This window comes from Saprolegnia diclina, assembly GCF_000281045.1.
Source record: "Saprolegnia diclina VS20 unplaced genomic scaffold supercont1.5, whole genome shotgun sequence".
In the NCBI taxonomy this organism is placed as follows: domain Eukaryota; phylum Oomycota; class Saprolegniomycetes; order Saprolegniales; family Saprolegniaceae; genus Saprolegnia; species Saprolegnia diclina.
Window position 1 is genome coordinate 188,955 of NW_008246072.1, and position 19,140 is coordinate 208,094.

The 19,140-nt window shown below is 58.2% G+C and overlaps 10 protein-coding genes across 10 annotated transcripts; 5 read left to right on the forward strand and 5 right to left on the reverse strand.

Annotated features, from left to right (window-relative positions):
- The first annotated feature begins 156 nt into the window (after nucleotides 1–156).
- SDRG_02196 (hypothetical protein) lies at nucleotides 157–1,078 on the forward strand. The gene has a single exon (XM_008607771.1). The coding sequence runs from the start codon at nucleotides 198–200 to the stop codon at nucleotides 990–992; it is 795 nt and encodes a 264-aa protein (XP_008605993.1). The 5' UTR covers nucleotides 157–197; the 3' UTR covers nucleotides 993–1,078.
- Nucleotides 1,079–3,229: 2,151 nt separating this feature from the next.
- SDRG_02197 (hypothetical protein) lies at nucleotides 3,230–5,267 on the forward strand. The gene has a single exon (XM_008607772.1). The coding sequence runs from the start codon at nucleotides 3,263–3,265 to the stop codon at nucleotides 5,174–5,176; it is 1,914 nt and encodes a 637-aa protein (XP_008605994.1). The 5' UTR covers nucleotides 3,230–3,262; the 3' UTR covers nucleotides 5,177–5,267.
- Nucleotides 5,268–5,667: 400 nt separating this feature from the next.
- On the forward strand, nucleotides 5,668–6,546 carry SDRG_02198 (hypothetical protein). Its single transcript, XM_008607773.1, has 2 exons — nucleotides 5,668–6,050; nucleotides 6,102–6,546. Exons 1-2 carry the CDS (start codon nucleotides 5,729–5,731, stop codon nucleotides 6,497–6,499), a joined length of 720 nt encoding a protein of 239 aa, XP_008605995.1. The 5' UTR covers nucleotides 5,668–5,728; the 3' UTR covers nucleotides 6,500–6,546.
- A 21-nt stretch (nucleotides 6,547–6,567) lies between these two features.
- Nucleotides 6,568–7,970, reverse strand: SDRG_02199 (hypothetical protein; the record flags this gene model as incomplete). The annotated part of the gene is made up of 4 exons (XM_008607774.1): nucleotides 6,568–6,986; nucleotides 7,035–7,128; nucleotides 7,176–7,298; nucleotides 7,350–7,970. 4 exons carry the CDS (start codon nucleotides 7,968–7,970, stop codon nucleotides 6,568–6,570), a joined length of 1,257 nt encoding a protein of 418 aa, XP_008605996.1.
- Nucleotides 7,971–8,323: 353 nt separating this feature from the next.
- SDRG_02200 (hypothetical protein) lies at nucleotides 8,324–9,123 on the reverse strand. Its single transcript, XM_008607775.1, has 2 exons — nucleotides 8,880–9,123; nucleotides 8,324–8,830 (listed from the first exon to the last, which is right to left on the reverse strand). Exons 1-2 carry the CDS (start codon nucleotides 9,086–9,088, stop codon nucleotides 8,353–8,355), a joined length of 687 nt encoding a protein of 228 aa, XP_008605997.1. The 5' UTR covers nucleotides 9,089–9,123; the 3' UTR covers nucleotides 8,324–8,352.
- Nucleotides 9,124–9,260: 137 nt separating this feature from the next.
- Nucleotides 9,261–10,387, reverse strand: SDRG_02201 (hypothetical protein). The gene is made up of 3 exons (XM_008607776.1): nucleotides 10,127–10,387; nucleotides 9,914–10,079; nucleotides 9,261–9,865 (listed from the first exon to the last, which is right to left on the reverse strand). Exons 1-3 carry the CDS (start codon nucleotides 10,233–10,235, stop codon nucleotides 9,382–9,384), a joined length of 759 nt encoding a protein of 252 aa, XP_008605998.1. The 5' UTR covers nucleotides 10,236–10,387; the 3' UTR covers nucleotides 9,261–9,381.
- Nucleotides 10,388–10,696: 309 nt separating this feature from the next.
- Nucleotides 10,697–11,573, reverse strand: SDRG_02202 (hypothetical protein). The gene is made up of 3 exons (XM_008607777.1): nucleotides 11,495–11,573; nucleotides 11,281–11,446; nucleotides 10,697–11,229 (listed from the first exon to the last, which is right to left on the reverse strand). Exons 1-3 carry the CDS (start codon nucleotides 11,562–11,564, stop codon nucleotides 10,746–10,748), a joined length of 720 nt encoding a protein of 239 aa, XP_008605999.1. The 5' UTR covers nucleotides 11,565–11,573; the 3' UTR covers nucleotides 10,697–10,745.
- A 342-nt stretch (nucleotides 11,574–11,915) lies between these two features.
- SDRG_02203 (hypothetical protein) lies at nucleotides 11,916–14,656 on the reverse strand (the record flags this gene model as incomplete). Its single annotated transcript, XM_008607778.1, has 1 exon — nucleotides 11,916–14,656. The coding sequence occupies one exon, from the start codon at nucleotides 14,654–14,656 to the stop codon at nucleotides 11,981–11,983; it is 2,676 nt and encodes an 891-aa protein (XP_008606000.1). The 3' UTR covers nucleotides 11,916–11,980.
- A 538-nt stretch (nucleotides 14,657–15,194) lies between these two features.
- SDRG_02204 (hypothetical protein) lies at nucleotides 15,195–17,963 on the forward strand. Its single transcript, XM_008607779.1, has one exon. The coding sequence runs from the start codon at nucleotides 15,233–15,235 to the stop codon at nucleotides 17,867–17,869; it is 2,637 nt and encodes an 878-aa protein (XP_008606001.1). The 5' UTR covers nucleotides 15,195–15,232; the 3' UTR covers nucleotides 17,870–17,963.
- Nucleotides 17,964–18,575: 612 nt separating this feature from the next.
- Nucleotides 18,576–19,084, forward strand: SDRG_02205 (hypothetical protein; the record flags this gene model as incomplete). The annotated part of the gene is made up of 2 exons (XM_008607780.1): nucleotides 18,576–19,043; nucleotides 19,082–19,084. 2 exons carry the CDS (start codon nucleotides 18,576–18,578, stop codon nucleotides 19,082–19,084), a joined length of 471 nt encoding a protein of 156 aa, XP_008606002.1.
- Between the last annotated feature and the right edge of the window lie 56 nt (nucleotides 19,085–19,140).

Below are 19,140 nucleotides of genomic sequence, written 5' to 3' on the forward strand. Positions count from 1 at the left end.
TTTCAACAACAACACGAGGTGGAAGCTGCTCCATCTTTGGCAAGGCACCACGACACAGTGTATGCCCCCGCCACCTCTGTGTCCCTCTCGATTGGCCAATAGTCCTGTCCTGTATTCGCTTTTATTGGCCAAGCCAAAATAAATTCACCAATCAAACGCCTTTCTGCCTGACGATCGCCAACACTCGTCGTGACGCGATGGACGTGCGCCAGAGCTGGCGTAACCAGCCCGTGCTCCTGCGGCCAGCGGTCTACCGCCGGCGAGAGCGAGGGCCACCCGCGTCGCACTGGGACCTCCTCGCGTGGCCTTGCCAGGTGCTCACGTACCAGAGCTACCTCTTCGCACTCCACTACGTGCTCATGACGTATCTCCTCATGGTCGCCGTTCTGGGCCTCGGTCTTTTGGCGCTCGGCCTCGTGCCGATCGCGCTGCTGCGCTTCGCCTTGCATCTTGTCGGATGCCCAAGCCGCCGCTACTACCCGGCTGCGATCCTCTACGGCGGCTTCCAACTCCTCGTCCGGTACGACGTGGCCGTCCACAACACGATGGCCCATGCGCCCGTGCCATTGACCTTTGACGCCAACGCCAACGAGCTCCAGGACCTCCTCGAGATGGGCCGGCGCCCGCGCTTTGTGCTGCGGCTACGCGACGGCTGGTCACCGCCACGCGTCGCCCAGTATGTGCTCTACGTCTATGTTGTGCGCCAGCTGCTCGTGGCGCTTGTGCTGCAGTGGGTCGCATCCGCGCTCTATAGCCTCGAAGCAGTGTGGGAACTCGCGCTGCTGCTGTTTTTCCCCGACGTCACGTGTACGTTTTCATTTTTCTGGGGCTTGGACGCGCCGATTTCGTGCGCTGAGCACCCTCTTGGGCTCGCGGGCTGTGTCGTCGTGTTGCTTGTGATTTTTGTACGCTTGCGTCGGCCGGTCGTCGACGGCCTCTGTGCCACGACCACCTACTTTTGCTGCGAGTCGGTGCTCGTGCTACGCGGGTAAATAATGTTGAATGCAGGTTATTTATACTACTAGGAACTGGGCGTTGATGTCGTGGGCAATGACACAAATTTGTGCGCCAAACACGGAGAGAAGAAAAATAGTCGAATGTAGAGTATAGTAACATAGCATAAACCTGTGCACCATTCTGACACTAGAAGCTCGATGACTTCGTCAAACAAGCGCTCGTGTCCGTGCACTGCAGTAACGTGGCGGATGGTAATTCGGTGGTAACCACTTATTCCTACACATACTATGGAATACCATCTTCGCGGCCACATTGCAGCGCCACGCAATACGGGACCAGCTCACCGGATATCAAATTATTCAATCCTACGCAGATTGCCAAGCCACTGTGACGTCTTTTGCGTCCCTAACGTTAACTCAAGACGGATATTCAATGGCGCTGTGGAAAATACACTCTGAGCTACCCATAGCGCTGGTGCGATACTTGGCGTTCTAGTTGACTCTTGAAACGGGTATTGTGTCGTGTCCATGATGCCAACATGCAGATATAGATACACATTGTCGCGGGCAGCGTAAACCCTTTCGATACCGCCTTGGCACTCGTTTCCTTTCAATTCTGCACGTCGGTGGGCATCTCCAAACCCTGTCGGCGATGCGACTTTGATGGCTTTTTCGTCTTACGACGTAGAAGCCTATACTGTACTAGTATACACACTAGAGTACTAGTACAGCTGTACACTTGTGAACGACCTCGATCAAGACTCACAGAAGCGGGAAGGCCACGAGGTGCGCAAACCGACGTTCAAGTCGTGGTCGGGTACCGCAATCATCACCATTCTTTCCCCCGAATGTTGGCGGTGACGTACCTCCAGCTGGGCGCTCGGTTTTGTTGAAGTCGGCATCAAACAACAGCGCCACAGAAAACGAAATCGAATGATCGACCGTGTTGTCTCTACTTGTTCATTTTTGACATGGACGTTTGAGACTGCGAGACGCTCGCCATTGTGTGCCCGTCCACTTGGACCGTCCGTTGCCGGGCTGATAACTCGAGTTGATCACGTCTGCCCTTGGCAAAACTAGCTTGGCCGGCGTCATAGAATATTCCATCTGATTTCGCAAACTACGATCTGAGAACAGGGTCGGTTTACGATTCTTGATGTGCGGACACTGGTCGCTGAGATCGTGGGTTCGCTTCCGAAACAGCTGCCTCGTGCTTTTGTTCGGCGCTGGATCTTTGCACCTTTCTACACTCGACTTGTTGAATCGTCTTTTACAGGCCGAATTTTCAAAACGGCTCCGGTGGTGTCCTCACCGTTACCGGGTCACGGTTTTGGTACAGAAGTACTGTATGAAACGCTGTGATCTTTGCGATATTGGTTTCACTAACTCGATGGCTAACCCTGCTTGCGTGGACTGCACCAATGCAGGTACACGTCGCTACGATCGACGCGGCTGGTTCAGCGAGGAGGACCGTGTCTTGGTTCCAAGTCATCCAAGCCATCTGAGAACCTGCTGGCGGGCTTAGTCAATCCATCGTGGTTTTTCGCAGCTCCACGTCCCTTGGAGTACAATTGGAGTACAACGCCGCTCCCAAGCTCATTAGGGGACAAGGCAAGCGCTGCCGCAATCATGCATTTCTAGTACTGTCAAAAGCTTCATTCAGAGCCGTTAGAGCACCGTTTACTCAGGTTCTTCAGCCGAATACTGTGGCAACGTGGCGGTCATAACGCCTACGTACAATTTGGACCCAATTCTCGTACCCTAATTTGGACAGCACGCTTCAAGTGGATCATACGGTGTACACAACAAGAACAGGAGCGGCCTCGTGGTCATTTGTAAGCCACGGAATGATCGTGTCTACAACAAGGCTCGAGGGAGCGGTAAGAAGCTCGGACCTGGCGCCAAAACGGTGCTCTTCGAGTGGTGCACGACGTACGCCAGGGGCGTAGCACGCAGGCCTAGCGGCAACTTGATGGCCTTGCTGTCCCACGGCAAAAGTAGCTGCAGAAGGCGCCGTCCGTGCTTGGCCGCCCGCCACAGACGGGCCATTCTTGATGCTGCGGCCGCTTCAACTTTGCGCCCGTCACCAATCTGATCAGCCGCACGCTTCATTTTATTGATGGCGTTATGTAACACATACAAACCCCAAGTCGTTTAATTCTATAGATATTGATTAGCAACTTCGATCTTCGGGCGGTCTGCCAGACGGGTTGGAGTGGGTGAGGCGCTTATCAGCCGCGAGATCTGGTTGCCGTTTGACCACAGCACTCATTTCTGGTTTTGCAGTCTCTCGAGCAAGTCAAACCATGGGCGAAGTGACAACGCCGACGACGGGCGCGTACGCGTCCGTGTGGGACTCGCGGGCCGTCAAGTACTCGAGCGTCCTCTTCCAAGTGTGCGGCTTCATCTTGATGATGGAGCTCGCCGAGCGTCTCTCGTACTATGGCATTAACCAAGGTCTGCGTAACTTTATGAAGACGATCCTTGGCTGGACCAGTGTCTCGGCCAGCTCGATCAAGAGTACATGGACGTCGCTCTGCTATCTCTCGCCGCTCCTCGGTGCATACCTCGCCGACGAGCGCTGGGGCCGCTTCAAGACGATCGCGATCTTTGGCACTGTCTACTTTATCGGCGACATCTTGATCTCGATCGCCGCGCACCCCAAAGTGCTGGGCTGGAAGGAGACCAACGTGACCGGTGTGTTTGACAAGGAAGGCGCTGACACCAAGACGGCCGAAGGCCTCTTTGTGTTTGCGCTCTTCGCGTGCATTGGCATTGGCACTGGCGCGATCAAGTCGAACGTCATTACGCTCGGCGCCGATCAGTTCAACCCGAACGACCCGAAGGAAGAGGCCCAGAAGGTCACGTTCTTCTCGTACTTTTACTGGTGCATCAACTTTGGCGCTGCGTTCTCGTACGGGTACCTCGCGACCTTGTGCGTCGAAGGCTCGGCGTCCATCTCGGAAGACTATGGGTACTTTGCGACGTTTGTCATCTGCGCCAGTGTCATGGGCGTGGCGCTGATCATGCTCTTCATCGGCAGCAGCCGGTACGTCAAGTTCCCGCCCAACTCGGACGCCATGTCCAAGCTGGTGCGCGTGCTCCGCCAAGCCACGGCCCAGTCGACGTCCGCTCGCATGGCCTGCGGCGGCTTCCTCCTCTTTTTGCTGTCGTGGGTCTTGAACTTGATTGCGGTGTTCCTCAAGGACGGCTCGAACGAGCGTCTCGGCATGTCGTACGCTGCGGGTGCCGTGGCGTTTGGCGGCTGCGTCTCGTGGGTGCTCGCGGGCATGAACTTTCAGAACATGGAGCAGGCGAGCGTGGCCAACGGCGGCCGCGTCGATGCGACCTCGATCGACGAGATCAAGCTGGTCGTGCGCGTGCTTCCGTTCGCGGCGTTCAACGTCGTGTGGCAGTGCGTCTACGACCAGATCGACGCCAATTTTCAGATGATTGCGCAGCAGACCGACCTTCGCTTCGGTGACGCGTACGACGCGACGCAGCTCCCGGGTGCGGTCCTCGGTGTGTTTGACCCGATCGCGATTGTGATTCTGATCCCGCTCCTCGACGCGGTCATTTACCCGGCGTACAAGAAGCGCTTTGGCAAGGCGGCCTCGCCCTTTGGCAAGGTGTTTGCGGGCCTCGCGATTGCGGCGTTCACCATGTTTTACGTTGGTGTCTTTGAGGTCGTCCGCAAGAACTCGGGCGTACTCCAGGTGCCGGTGAGCGCTACCAACGCGACGCTCGACTTTGTCCTTGACAAGGGTGGGAAGCAGCCGATGAACAAGTTGCCGTGGGGCTGGAACATTTTCCACTACGTGCTCGTCGCGCTCTGCGAGTGCCTCATCAACGTCACCGCGTTCGACGTCTTTTACTCGGAAGTCCCGGTCTACCTCAAGTCGACGTGCCAGGCCATCAACCTCTTCATGGTCTCGATGGGCTCGAGTGTCACGTCCATCTTTACGCTCCTCTTCCAGAAGGACATCAAGGACGACCTCAACGAGAGCAAGCTCGAGAAGATGTTCTTTACGGTCGGTGCCGTCGCGCTTCTCAACGTCATCCTCTTCACGCTCGTCATGCGCAAGATGCAGTTTGGCATGCACTCGATCGAAACCAGCCCGCACGCGGCCGGCGAGCTCGGCGCAGACAAGGAAGCGCTCATCGACCGGTCGTCCAACCAGATGAACGCCCGCGACTCGTTCACGCAGCAGCGCGCGTAAAGCCTTGCTGACACGATTGTATGTATGCCTTGGGTACAATTCCAATGCGCGTCGAGTGGGTGCATCCATAATCCACTGTGTTTTTCTCTTCTTTCTTCATTTCGTTGTCGAGCAGTACGTACGTATCATGGTGGGACAACGGCACAGCAGTGGGCCGCGGACAGAGGCCCAGCAGTGTCGGCGCAACTCAGACGCGATCTGACTCGGAAGCTTGACAGTCGAGACGACGACCTGATGGGCATCAGAAGCGAGACGTGCCGCACCCAAGGAAACGTAATCCTACGGCAGTTGTTGTCGCGGCAGTGAGATTGCACTTTCTCGCAACGTGTAGACTGACGGTTTCATCTGGTCCACTTCAACTTGACGCTCCGCCGTCCATTTTTGTGATCGTTCAAGTCATTGACCATTGCGCCAGCCTACTCGATCGACCAACGCTGTTCCTAAAGCAATGTGCCACGATGGTGCTCATCGCGATTTCTGTGTCCAGCGAAAAGTAGCAAGCCGCGCTGTGCAAGTCGTTATCCGGAGAGAAACCCTCGGTAAGCGGATTGTATGCTGGACGACGCGGACCTCGTGCGCGGCGCGGGCTTGCTCGTCATGGCGTTTGGCGCGCTCCTCCTCGTTGCGATCGCGCCTCTCTGGTTCGTCTCGTCGGCCGTCGAGGCGAGCGGCGCGCACGTCTCGGCGCGCTACGGCCTTCTCGAGCTCTGCACAACCGCGTTGTACCCGAATGCGTCGACGACCAACGTGTGCTACCGCTTGCACGCAGCGCTGCTGCCGCCCAGCAGTCATCGCGTCTACGAGCCTGGCAGCGTGTGCGCCAGCTTTGGCGCCAACGCGTCCGCGGCGACAACAGTCATGGCGCAGATCACAGGTATGTTTGTCATCTCGCGCCGACGACAATTCTCTGAGGTCTCCATGTCAGGCCTTGGCACGCACGACACGGCGCGCTACTTGACGTGGGAGTGCGACTCGCCCCACTTGCTCTCGGTAGGGGCACTCCTCGGCCTCCTCGCCCTCACGCTCGCCGGGCTCGTCTGGGTTGTTGCGATCGCCGTAATGCACCAGCCGCTCCGCGCCCACGCCAGCTTTAGCACGCTCTGGCTCCTGCTTTCGATTTGCTACGGCTGGGTCTTTGCCGAGCTGTTTGCGCGCGCGGTTTGGCGTCGTCTCATTGTCGGGGGTCTCGACCACTTGAGCTATGGCATGGGCCTTCTCTACTTGCTCGTGGCTTATGCTCTTCACGCGCATGGCCTGCCCGTGCTCGCACTGTACCAAAACCGGCTCCAGACCCGTCTCGATCTCGGTCTTACCTGCGTCTAACTTGTTTGTATAATGCATATCTCTTACAAGCTGTGTTGTTTCTGAAAGACCATTTTGTACCGACGCTCTTACGGCGCGGGTTCAAACCCGCAGGCCGTCGCTGCGGCGGTGGCAGCAGCGGTCGCGCTCGCAGCCAAAGGGGCTGCACCCAAGTGCATGTGTGCAGTTGCGAGCTTGGTCTGGAGTAGGTACACGAGCGGGTAGGCGTCGGGCAGCCCTCTCTCGGTCCACTCGACCAGCAGCCGGGAGGCGACACCGACCACAGTCGTCCAGGCCTGGCGCGCCATGGCATCGTCGAGCTCAGCGAGGAGCTTATCACACGGCGTCAAGGACGCGCTGTCGTCATGCGAGAGGACGTCGTCACTCGTGCAGCGGCCGCAGACGCAGTCAAAGCCAAAAGTTGTCGCTAACAGCTGCTGACGCGCCTGTCGCGGCTCGAGAAGGCAAAACCCAAAGACGTCCAGGTACGAATACGTGAGGAGTGCTCCTAATAAGAGTCCATGCGTCCGCTTCGACACAACATGCTGGCGTGTACCTGGTGCCATGGACTGCAGCGCTCGAAACTCGAGGGCTCGTGTCGCCGTGTTGAAACGCGGATACGTCGTTGGTCGACACGCATGGTTGATCATCTACAGGGCAGTGGTTTTGGTATCAGTCGTTGGCCGTCGAGACGCACCTTGGCCGCGTCTGGGAACAGACCCAGGCCTAATGCTGAGCTATGGAGATCGGTGACGATCGGGTGGGCGTTGAAGCGCACGGCGAGAAGCACATCAAGCACGTGCTGGGGTGTCAGCCAGCGCTAGAGCAACCGCTAGTAGTACCCGGATGCATAAGAACAAGTTGTCGATACCGGGCGATCGAGAGACGGCAAGTGCGACAGCAGCAACTTGGCGTACCGCTCGTAGCGCTGGCGCTCCTTGGATGGCACGGCATGGACGACGAGCGTGGCCAACACGGACGCGTTGTTGGTCGCGAGCTCCATGATGAGGCAGCTCAGCGCGAGCCGGACGAGATCGTTGTCGACGGTCGGTAGCGCCTGCAGAGCTGCGCACTGGGCGTCGTGCAGAAGCAAGTGGTCTTGCATGCAGGTCCGGTCGCAGTAGCGTGCCCGCTCACAGCTCGCGCACTGCACGGCGCGGCCGCGGAGCTTGGCAAAGCAGGCGTGGCAGTGCGTGAGCAGGTGCGGTGTCGAGAGCACGGACACAAACGCATGGGCCGAGAACGCAATGTCGCCGGCTGCCATGGGCGCTGCCGCCGCGAGGACGCGCCCGATGATGGGCGAGGCAGTCGTGTGCACGGTGACACCCGGCGCGTCAGCGAGAGGCGACGAGTCGAGGACCCTGGGCGCGCGGTGCGAGGGCACCCACGTCGTCGTCGTCATATTTGCATCGCCATACGCGACCTTGGTGAGGCCGGCGCCCGCATGCTCACGCACGACGTCGGCCACGACATGGCTCCAGACCACTTGCATCGGTGCTGGCCGTTCTGAGTATTGCCGCCTGTGATTGGTTCAAAATGGAAACTCCCTATAAACAACTTGAGTTGCGTTGCAAGCCATATACGGCTCCGGGTGTCACGCCCGGCTTGATATCTCGATAGTTTCCGACATGGTCCAGCAAAATGCCTTGGAATCGTAGTACGAGTCTATCCAATGATCCAATACGATACTTGACCAGTACTATCCAAGTATCCAAGCGCTTCTCTCTCGGGCACAAAGTTGCCTTGCGTATGCGGCGACGCGTTGCAGGCAGCGACAATCCTTCTGTCAAGCCGTTGCCCTCTGTGTCGGACAAATTGGACATGCGCAGGATCTAGAGTGCGGAAGACCATGTACAAAACTCATTAATGTATGATTAAAACGCCCACTTCAGGTTTTCGGGTGCCAAGTGGGGCAAATGGGATCGCACCGCGTTTAGCCAAAGTTGATGCAAGAGCACATTCCCCTCTTTTCCCAAATGCAGCCCGTCAAAGAATAGGTTCAAATTCGCTTCTGTGGGCGTGTAGAGGTCGACGACGGGCACGCGCCGCGCGATACCGAGCGCAAGCACGGACGCAGCATACGTTGCCGCACGGTCATTCTTCCAGAGGGTGCCCCACGGCGACCGCTCGTCGACGGCACTTGGCGTCACGAGGACAAACGCGCAGGCGGGAAATGCAGCGGAAAAGCCATTTAGGAGCGAATGCACATTGGCTTCAAACTCGTTGAGCGGCACGTGCAGCGGTGTATTTCCCGGGACCGATGCGTCGTTGACACCGAGGAAGATCGAGATGAGCGACGGGTGCTTGTGCTCCCAGTCGGCAACGACACGTGGCAGCTGCGCTACCCACCATCTATTCGCGTTTGTCCAACGATATATAACTTTGTGATACCATTTGGTACCGAGTTGTCCGAGCCGACATGCCGCGGTTCACCACGTCGGCCTTGCGCTGGTACGCGTGCGTCAAGAGCACTTGGTACCCGAGCAAGTTGGGGTCCGCGCCAAGCTCGGTGATCGAGTCGCCGAGCATGAGAATGACGGGTGTTGGCGTCGAGATCCTTGCATATTTCTCGACGGTCGTTGGCGGCTCCTTCGTGTCGCGATCGCCCATCGCCAATTGGGTCGGCCTTGGCGGCGAAGATACGCGAGGTTGCGTGCTGCACACGTTCCCACGATCAAACAACCGCGCACCTGATCCACTGGCTGCGACATGTCACAAACAGTGGTCATGAAACCGCTGTTTATTCCAGTGCATGGCGGTCGACACAATCAGCAAACCAATGTCTTCAGCAAATATCGGTAGTGTGTGTGAGCTGCTACTAGAGCCAACGACTCGGCGTCAACAACTAAGCTTAGTGCGCAGGTGACCAAATACTTTGCGTATACGAGCTCATGACATCGCACTTAGAAGGCCCAGCCCATCGTGTCGGGGTTCAAGTCCGGGAAGTTCTTGCGGATCGTATCGAGAATGAGGCCGTGCAGCAGGATGTTGCCGCGGGCGTTGAGGTGCAGTCCGTCGTAGAAGAGTGTGAGATCGTTGTACGTTGGCGTAAAGGCGTCGACGACCGGCAGCTCCAAGAAGCCACCCATGCGCTTCGTCATCTTGGCGTACTTGGAGGCTTCCGCGTTCGACCGCCCGACACTCCACGCCGTGCTTTCGTCGACGGCACTGGGTGTAATGAGAAGGATCTTGCAGTTGGGAAATGCCTGACTGAAGGAGCCCACCATGGCATTGAGGTTCGCCTTGAACTCGTCGAGCGGGACATGCAGCGCCGCGTCCGTGCCATTGATGAGCGACGCGTCGTTGACACCGAGGTAGATCGAAATGAGCGACGGGTGCTTATTTTCCCAGTCCTTCAACACTCGCGGCAGCTGGCTCAGCCACCATCTACAACACACATATGACTGCTCGAGATTTCTTGGCGGAAGAACGTACCGGGTCGTTCGCGCCGACATGCCCCGGTTCACCACGTCGGCTTTGCGTTGGTACGTGTTGGTGAGCATGACTTGGTACCCCATCAAGGCCGGGTTGGCGCCGACCTCGGTAATCGAGTCGCCCATCGTTATGATGAGCGGCGTCGGGCCGTTGATGGGCTCGTACTCTACTCGGTGCGTGAGAATTGTCGATAAATAGAAGAGCAATTCCTACCGCCAGGCATTTTTTCCACGGCGGCGACAAGCGCCAAAAGAAGCGCGAGAAGGAAGCAACGAAAGCGCATGGAGGCGGTGAATTCAACTATGAGCATGCTATTTTCCATGGACTTGCAGCCCTTCGTACTGCTATGCTCGTCATCTCAGCACGTAGGATACAGGTGAACGACGTGCGTTCATCTGAGCCCGAAATCAGAACACCGCGCGATCGTTGGCAGCCTTTTCAAGACGGGCGTTGCAGTACGGTAGTACCCATGGCACAACGAGCTGACACCAGCAGCCAGCATATCTTCCGGATAATGAAAGAGCTGTGATTGGCCAGAAATTAGGAATTTCCGGAAAAACCACGTGGCACATCCAGCAAGCACTCGAGCAATGCTGCCGCAAAGCGAACATTGAGTGGAATACAACCTCGCACGTGCAAAGGGTCGCAGGTTATACCCGTTATTTCTATGCTAGTGTATAATGAATTGAAGTACTGTTGGCCATATGACTATTGGCTCTTCTTCCCGCGGTTGTGCATTTTCTCGTATTCTCAACTCGAAAATATGAATGGCATCACGATGGTACGAACGAAAGTACTCGCATAGTGAGTAGTATTCATCGAGTAATGGCGCTCAGAAGGCCCAGCCCATGTTCTCAGGTGCCAAGTCGGGATAATACGAGCGCACGGTAGTGATGAAAAGGCCGTGCAGCAAGACGTAGCCGCGGCTGTTGAGGTGCAGTCCGTCGTAGAACAGAGAAAGGTCGTTGAAGGTCGGCGTAAAGAGATCGATGACTGGCAGTCGCAAGGTACGTGCCAGTCGGATCGTCGCATTTGCGTATCTGGAAGCTTCGGCATTCGATCGACCGGCGCTCCACCCCGTTCTCTCGTCGACAGCGCTGGCCGTGAGGAGAAGAATCTTGCAGTTGGGAAACGCCTCGTTGAAGGACGCAAGCATCAAACGGAGGTTTGTCGTAAACTCGTCAAGCGGCACGTGCAGTGCTGCGTCCACGCCGTTGATGAGCGAGGCGTCATTAACGCCGAGGTAGATCGAGATGAGCGACGGGTGCTTGTGCTCCCAATCCTTCAGCACTCGCGGCAGCTGGCTCAACCACCACCTGCAGCGCACCCCAAATGAGACGACACCATGACATTCAGTGTGACCGTACCGCGTCGTGCGACCCGACATGCCCCGGTTCACCACGTCGGCCTTGCGCTGGTACGTGTTGGTGAGCATAACTTGGTACCCCATCAAGCTCGGGTTGGCGCCAAGCTCCGTGATCGAGTCGCCCATCGTTATGATGAGGGGCGTCGGTCCGTTGATGGGCTCGTACTCTGCACACCAGAGTGAGTTTCTCATCGTTGTCAAATTTAGCTGTATACCACCCGGCATTTTTTCAACGGCGGCGACAAGCGCCAGAAGCAGCGCGAGCAGAACGCAGACCACACGCATGAAGATTGCGAAATGGATTCTGGTGTTGGCAGGATAGTCTGGCCTGTCTTGCAGGAGATCGCGTGGTCTGTAGTGACGACACGCAAACAGGCGGGCGTCGTCTGAGCTGAAATCAGACTGATGCGTGGGACCGTAGTCTTACATGAAAATTGAATTTTGACGTCGGCCCGGCCAGCCACGACAAAGAATATGCATCGAAATCCACGGTCTCTCGCTCGATTGTTCGATTAATTGGAATGCGCAAGAGGCGACTGGGTGGCCAAACCGACCGAACTCGAGCCCATTAATCGATTAAGGGTTTTTGCATGTTTCACCGAACTCTCTCATTTTTGGAGGAGGACTGGAGGATGTGACATCTGCAACTTGATGAGTGTTGTTATGCTGGAAGGGTCAATGCAAGCTAATAACTCGACGCATTATTCGCACTTGGGCGACGAGCCAGCATCCAGCGGCATTCGCTTGGCGGACCCTTGGCGACCGGCGTCGAGACTCGCTTGGAGGCGGTTGGCAGCGTCTTGCATCTTCTGCACGAGCTCGTATGGGTGGTTGATGAGCGTGTACACGTCCGCATTCTCGCTGTAGGCCTCGATGCAAACATCGCGAATGTGTTCGGGATACCGCCGTAGCGGGACATAGCTCTTTTTTATGGCTTTCTTGGTGCAGTAGCGGGACGCGTCGAGCTCGAACGTGGACGGGTGCTCTCCCTCAGCGAAATGCCCGATATGATCACAGTGGCGCCGACACCAATTCCACCGTTGACGTCTCGTTGTCCCTTTCGATGCCGCCAGGTCGGCGAGGCGCTCACTCAATCGCGGCAAGCCGTGCGCGGCAAGCGCTGCCGCGACCTCGAGGCGTTGGCTCTCGACGCACGTGTCGTGCAACGGCACAAAAAAGTCCATGATGAACGTGATGGGGGCTTCGTGGGCGGCTTCCAGTGCGTACGCGTACTCGAGCAGCCGCGCCAGTCCCGGCGCGTCATCCAATGCAGCAAAGAGCCGGGCACCGTCTTGTGCCGCACTGGTGATACCCGACAGGTCGTCTCTATCGGGGATTTCTGCAAAGTTGGTGCCGCGAAACCGGTGCATGGTCGCCGCCACGAGCCGCGCCGTCTGCGGCGGGGCGAGCTGCAGACCTGGCGTCGCAAGAAGGTCCGACCAAAAATGAGGGCGCATGCCCTCCGTCAGCGCTTTGTCAAAGATAACGTCAAAACTCGAAGTCCCATGTGTGAGCTGCAGCAGCGCTACATACCCATCATAATCGACGCCGCCAGTCGACACTTCGTACAGGTGGATGGCAAGGTCGATGTACGGCTGCAGCGCGAGGCCCGACGGCCGGAGCAGCAAGAGAGCCGCTGGAAGAGAACTCTGCAGCCGGGTGTCGCACGTCAACGCACGCACGAGTGTCCACCGCGGCGGCAAAAAGCTCTCGACAAGCGCCAAAATTGGGGGCGGAAGGCGCGTCGCCACGATCCCACCGACGAGCGGGTCCGTGGACTCGTCGACCAAGCACAAGGACACGCGCAGTGCGTCGTTCACAAAGCGGTCGATGTGCGAAAGTTGTCCAGCCGAGCGCTGGCGCTTCAAAAGCAAACAAAGTACGGCGTCGAGTAGCTCGGTCGCGTGGCGCTGTTGCACGCAGAGCTTGTTGTCCTCGACGAGACTCGCCATCAAGTGCATGTGCATGGCGTCGGTGCTGCGGCACGCGCGCTCGATGAGGTTCAGATAGGGCGGAAGTACCACATGCCACCCGTAGCGCGTCACGAGCGCACGGAACCAATCGCAGACGATCGCGGGCGTGGCCCAGAAGCGAGACTCGGTCGTTTTCGAGAGCAAGTCCATGGCCAGATCCATATCTCCATACTCTAGGAGGCACGCGCCGAGCGACGCCCACGTGTCGAATGGCACGTGGAGCTGTGGACACAACTCCTCGCCGAGCATGCTGATCGTCGCCGACGCCATCTCGCGCAGTGTCTTGAACCCGAGCAAGTCGGTGCTGCCTCCGGCGACGTACGACGACAGAAGCGAGGTCGCGGCTTCGAACCCGAGAAAGTACACGCGGTGCGTCTTGGGCCAAAACACCACATCGATCATGGTGGCGTCATTCACAAGGGCGTCGTCGCGGGCCAAAAAGTTCTGCAGGCTGTCGCGGGTGCAGGCCGCGACGACCGACGCTGGTACGTGGCACCGAGGGTCGAAGAGCACTGCGTCGGAGGATCCCGACGAAAAGACCGCGACGTCGAGGACGTTGGTGGATACTAGAAATGTGATCGCGTCGCCGATGTTGTCCGAGAGGTCGTCCATTGACGAGAGTGCGCCTCGGTGGTACACGCGCATGCCGACAGCGATGCGCGTGTAGTCGGCCACAGCGGCCACGGCATCGAGCATCTGCGCGTGCGTTGCGATACATTCCGGGTCCGTGGCCGCGGACGTCTCGGCGTTGGAGGCGACGTCGCCGTAGTCGCTGTCGTCATCAAAAGCACAACGCTCCACATCGCTGTAGCGGCCGCGATCGCTGTCGCTGTCACTGCTGTTCTCGTCGTCCTCTCGACGCATGCGGAAGACAAGCATTGCGCGGACACCCGACGTAATGGGCGCCACATGCACCGAGCAAGCGTTCCAAAAGCCAAGTACGCAGTCATCGACCGACTCCCACGTCGACGATCGGTCGTCGTACGAGACGGTGACGGCGCCACCGACAGCATCCGACGGAAGCACGTGTACCGTGGTACCAAAGGCCATGGCGTCTTCCTGCACTTGCGTCCACGATGCCGCGTCGCCGACCGTGTCGATCGTGAGCGAGTCGATAAAATGAGTCGCATTGTGCCACGGGTTGATGCCACAGCGGACGGCCTTGTACTCGGAGCGGTATGCGAGCTCGTCGTCGAGGTCAATGATCTTGTGCTGCGGAATCACGCTCGAGGTGCCTGGAAAAAGAGCACGGAGTGCCGCCACTTGGTGCGGCGGCAAGGGCCAAAGGAGCTCTTCGTCGAATCCTTGGATGCGGAAGCGAGGTGCGACGGGCTCCAGTCGCTTGGTGCTACACGCGTGCCTCGCGAGAGCATGCATGGCGACGTCGACCATGTGTTCCGACATGTGTGCTGTGGCGTGTCACTTTGCAATGGATCAAATGTGCGGTCCTCAGCGCACTACTTTGTAACGGTCCAACAAAGTGCAATCTTAGTGATGGTCGTTTGCATCCACCAGCACTCTGGAGCAATCCCGTGCAAGCGGCTGAGAAGAACGCACGCAATCATGATTGCCACATGGATGGTTGCAGAGACTCTGAATACTTCTAGATATTGGATTCTACTAGGACTCTCCACGTTTCGGCTTGGTTTGGCTCGGTTACGAGCCGGCATGAAAATGAAGCCAAAACCGGAGCAAAATCGACCGAACCGTCGGCTCCACGGCTCGAGCTGGACTGTGGAGAATCCTAAATACTACTACGATTCAGCATCAAGTAGACAACGTCGTCTTGGCACCAGTGCGGCGACATCGTACCATGTGGACGTGTCTACGTAGCGCGAAAAATGTCAACATGGGCTCCAAACCTCAAAATCATTGGCTCGTAGTTGGACCTTCACTCACCCATCGCCTATCACTTTTGCCATTTGACACAATGCAACAAGTTCAAGACGCAAAATTGAGGCGCAGAACCCCTTTTCTTGCATGCAAAATATGTCGCGGACGATGGTCGAACTCGCGTTGTCGGTCAACGCACAGCACTGCTGTGTCTCTGATCGCCCGGCGCACCTTTTGCCACGCATCCGTGTCCACGGCTTGGACGACGACCTTACGTGGCCGCTCCCCGCCGCACAACTGGCAGCGCTCGCCGCCAAGTTTCCGGGTGACGCGATCGTGATTCCGGCGTCATCGATCCAAGTTGTGGACCCCATGCCCGACGCATCCGACGTCATTAGCGGCCTCCATCCGTGGGGCACTATGACGTGGCACTTGGCTTACATTGCCATCGACACGCATGGCGTCGCCGACGTGTGGCGACCGTCGTCGCGGCGGGACCGACAGACCTTTGGCACTATCGTGCATGTGCTGTCGTGTGACGCGACCGGTGGCGTCGTCACTGTCACGCACGACGACGAGCCGCCAACGTCGTGGCAGCCTACGTCCAACCACACGATCGCCTTTTACGAAAAATGCTCGGTGCACATTGCACCGATTACGTCCGGAGCCCGGGTGACGCTCGTATACCAAGTCTCGCACGCGCCGTGCAAGCTCTCGGAGAGTCTCGGCAACCGCACCCACTCGGACGTTCGGCAAACGTGTCACTACTCTCCGATCCCAACCCCGACGTTGACTGCATTGCAAGACGCCGTGGCAGCAACACGTCGACACCAATGGATCGCGGTCGGCCTGCACCTGCGCCACTCGGGTCCAGTGTCGTTTGGCCAGCTCTCGCGCGACGCACAAGCCATTGTTGACTTTCTCATCGCGGCCAATTGCGTCGACGTTGCACTCCTGCATGCTGACAGTGCGATCTTGCATCCCGCGTGCCACGTACCGGCATCCGTCATTGCGGCCTGCACCCGCGACCGCCTCTTGCGCTTCTTGCAGTGGCCGCACGACGATCTACCGGCACCCGACACGATCACTGTGGTGTTTTGGCCCAAAGCCCACCGCGTGTATTTCGTCGGCCTTGAAGCGACGACCTCGCTCTTGACGGCGTACCGCAACGGCGACAGCTCCGACCTCCTTGGCTTTGCGACGGCGCGGGTCTTGACGTCCGCGGCGATTGGGCTGCTGCGTGACAGCATCAACGACCACTACGACTTGGAAGTCCACCCGGACGCGTGGACTGCACTCAGCAACCATATCGTAGCAAGTGGCGACGTGGATCTCGCAATGGACTTTTTGTGGGCCACGGACTTTAACGCGTTTTGGTGCGACGCAGACCGCGTCAGCGATTGGTTTTACGCCTTGGTGACGCGCTGCGGCTTGCTACAAGTGCTTCCGCGCGTGCTGCGTCACATTGACGCCTCGGACCCGTACTTTGATGCTGCCTACATGCACTTGCTGGCACGTCTCGTGGACGACAATTGCGTGCGGGTGCGCCAGCGCCATGCTACCATGGGCCTGCAAGCCGGACTCGAGCATCTCGTGGCCCGGCGCGGCGCTTCTAAAGACGCTCTCCGGCGCGTGGACTGCTTTCTGCGTGACGCGCTGCGCGTCGCCTCGTGCGTTGCGTTCGAGGCGGCCGATCCCATCGTCGGCAACGTCATTGCGCAGCGAGTGCCGAGTTGTGTGGTCGAGCTCATTGCCAGCTTTGGGGACAGTTGCATCGTTGCTCGAAGCGTCGCTGCCAACGCGCACTTGCAGCACGGACTGCCTCGTGCGCTCTGCGCGCTCCGTGACGCGAACCTCGTGCTGCCCTTGCAGCCCTACATGGACCTTGCGCTCGCCGCCTTTCTCGCTCCGTCGCGCAGCTACCGCTATGGCATTGTGCCGCTGCTCCAGCTCACAGCTGGCTCGCCGATGTTTGGCTTGCTGTTTGTCAAGGCGATGGCTCACCCGATGCCCAACCACATGTGGGCATCTCTGATCGCGGCGTTGGACCGTGATGCGCTCTCGCTCTCGCAACGTGCACAGGTTCTTGCTACGATCCGTGCTCCGTTCAAGAGTCTTCCCGCGTCCGCCCAGATCTTTGACGCTGACGACCTCTACGACGTGCTCCGGGAACTCCAAGCCGCGGCCACGGTCTTTGCTCGCCTCGACCACGCGCCAGGAATCGTCGCAGTGCTGGCGTGGGTGGCCGCGCTTCAAGCTGCCTATCGTGAGCCCATGACATGTCTCATGGAGGTCCTCGTGCCGCTGCACGACACCTTTCTGGGTGCGGGTCGCCGCGACCTCGCGTCGGCGATTGCGCACGAAAGCTTGCCGCTACTATACGACCGCCTCGCGTCGCTCTCGATGCCACTGCCGGCCAAAACGGAGGCTGAGAACCAGCGTCGTATGTGCGCCTGCTTGGCCTGCATCAATCTCGCGCGCTTCGTTGCAACGACGTCGCCCACCAGCTTTCGAACGATGGGCTGCAACATGCAACTGGCCTCGTTTCGGCGCGACGCGTTGGCAACGTGGCGCCGGTATCCGGTGCTTCCAACCGACATTTGCATTGCGCGCGTCTCGCCTGGACCGACGCTGCTCCTCGTGAACCGAGCCGACACGATCATTGCAAAGATGCACGTTGCCGCCGCGCGTTTGGCACGGACTCTTGCAGAAGAGACAATGCTTGAACCCACGGTGCCGTCGTCCCCAAAGCGGCAACGATGCGACGACGAGCGCGTCACGTAGTCGTCGACCTTGATGTGCGAATAATCCGCTTGGAGGACACTCCCAACAGTGGTTTCTCGTGGTAATGAAAAGATAATCGATGGCTGCAGTGACGCGGACTTGTCCACGCTGCTCCAATGGCGGAAATGTTGGCTGCCCATGATCGTATAGTGCAAGATCACCAACCTTTATCCGGATCGATTTTGGAGGGAGGCCCGTGGACAGTACCTTGTCGAGGCAAAGCAAGCTCACCTCACACTGGAGAGTGCTCCAGCAGGTTAGCCACGGACCAACGCAGCACTACGCCTTCCTCCGCTTCACTGTATCGTGGTCAATGGGACCGATGCCAACTGTGAGAGTGGCCAGCTGCGCAGTCAAGTTCCGCGCCCTTCGCACTGGCTCGACAGGCCGACATACGTGCATCTTTTGCCCCGAGCACCAGACTACCTCGTTGACTGCGGCTTCATCCATTCACTTCGCTACCGATGAGAGACATTGACCATCAGTTTCACATCCTCTCAACAAGAGGTTTCGGACCAGCACGCGGCAGGAACCGAGTACATCCACCACGCTGTCGTGTGTTGCGTTCAGCCACTGTTGCTCGATTGCGTCCAGAGTGCTGGTGGATCCAAACGACCATCACTGATATGCCACAGCACACATGTCGCAACACATGTTCGACCTCGCAAAGTCTACTCTCGCGAGACATGCGTATTGCAGCAAGCGGATGGACCCTCCCGTTGCACCCCGCCTTCGTGTCCAAGGGTTTGACGAAGATCTTCTTTGGCCCTTGCCGCCGCACCAAGTGGCGGCACTCCGTGCTCTTTTTCCGGGCTCCTCGATCGTGATTCCGTCGCACACGATCATTGACCTCGACGATGAGCTCGAGGTCCTATTCGAGTACAAGACCGTCAGCGGCGGCATCCACCCGTATGACATGGGTGATTGGATGCTTAACTCGCTCACGATCGACACGGTCGGCGACGCGGCATCGTGGACGCAAGTGCAGGAAGACGCCATGGCCTTTGGTACCACGGTACACGTGCTTCCGTCGGACGCTGTCGGTGGCGCCGTCACCGCCTCGTACGACGACCGATCCTCGACGTGGGAGTCCGTCGATGACTGCGTACTTGCCTTTTGGAACGCTTGCTCGGTGCATGTGGCGCCCATTACGTCGGGTGCCCGCGCAATGCTTGTCTTTGGCATGAGTCGAATAGATGACGAGAACTCTAGTGACAGCGACAGCGATCGCGGCAGGCACTACTACAGCAACAACACCATATACCCGAGTG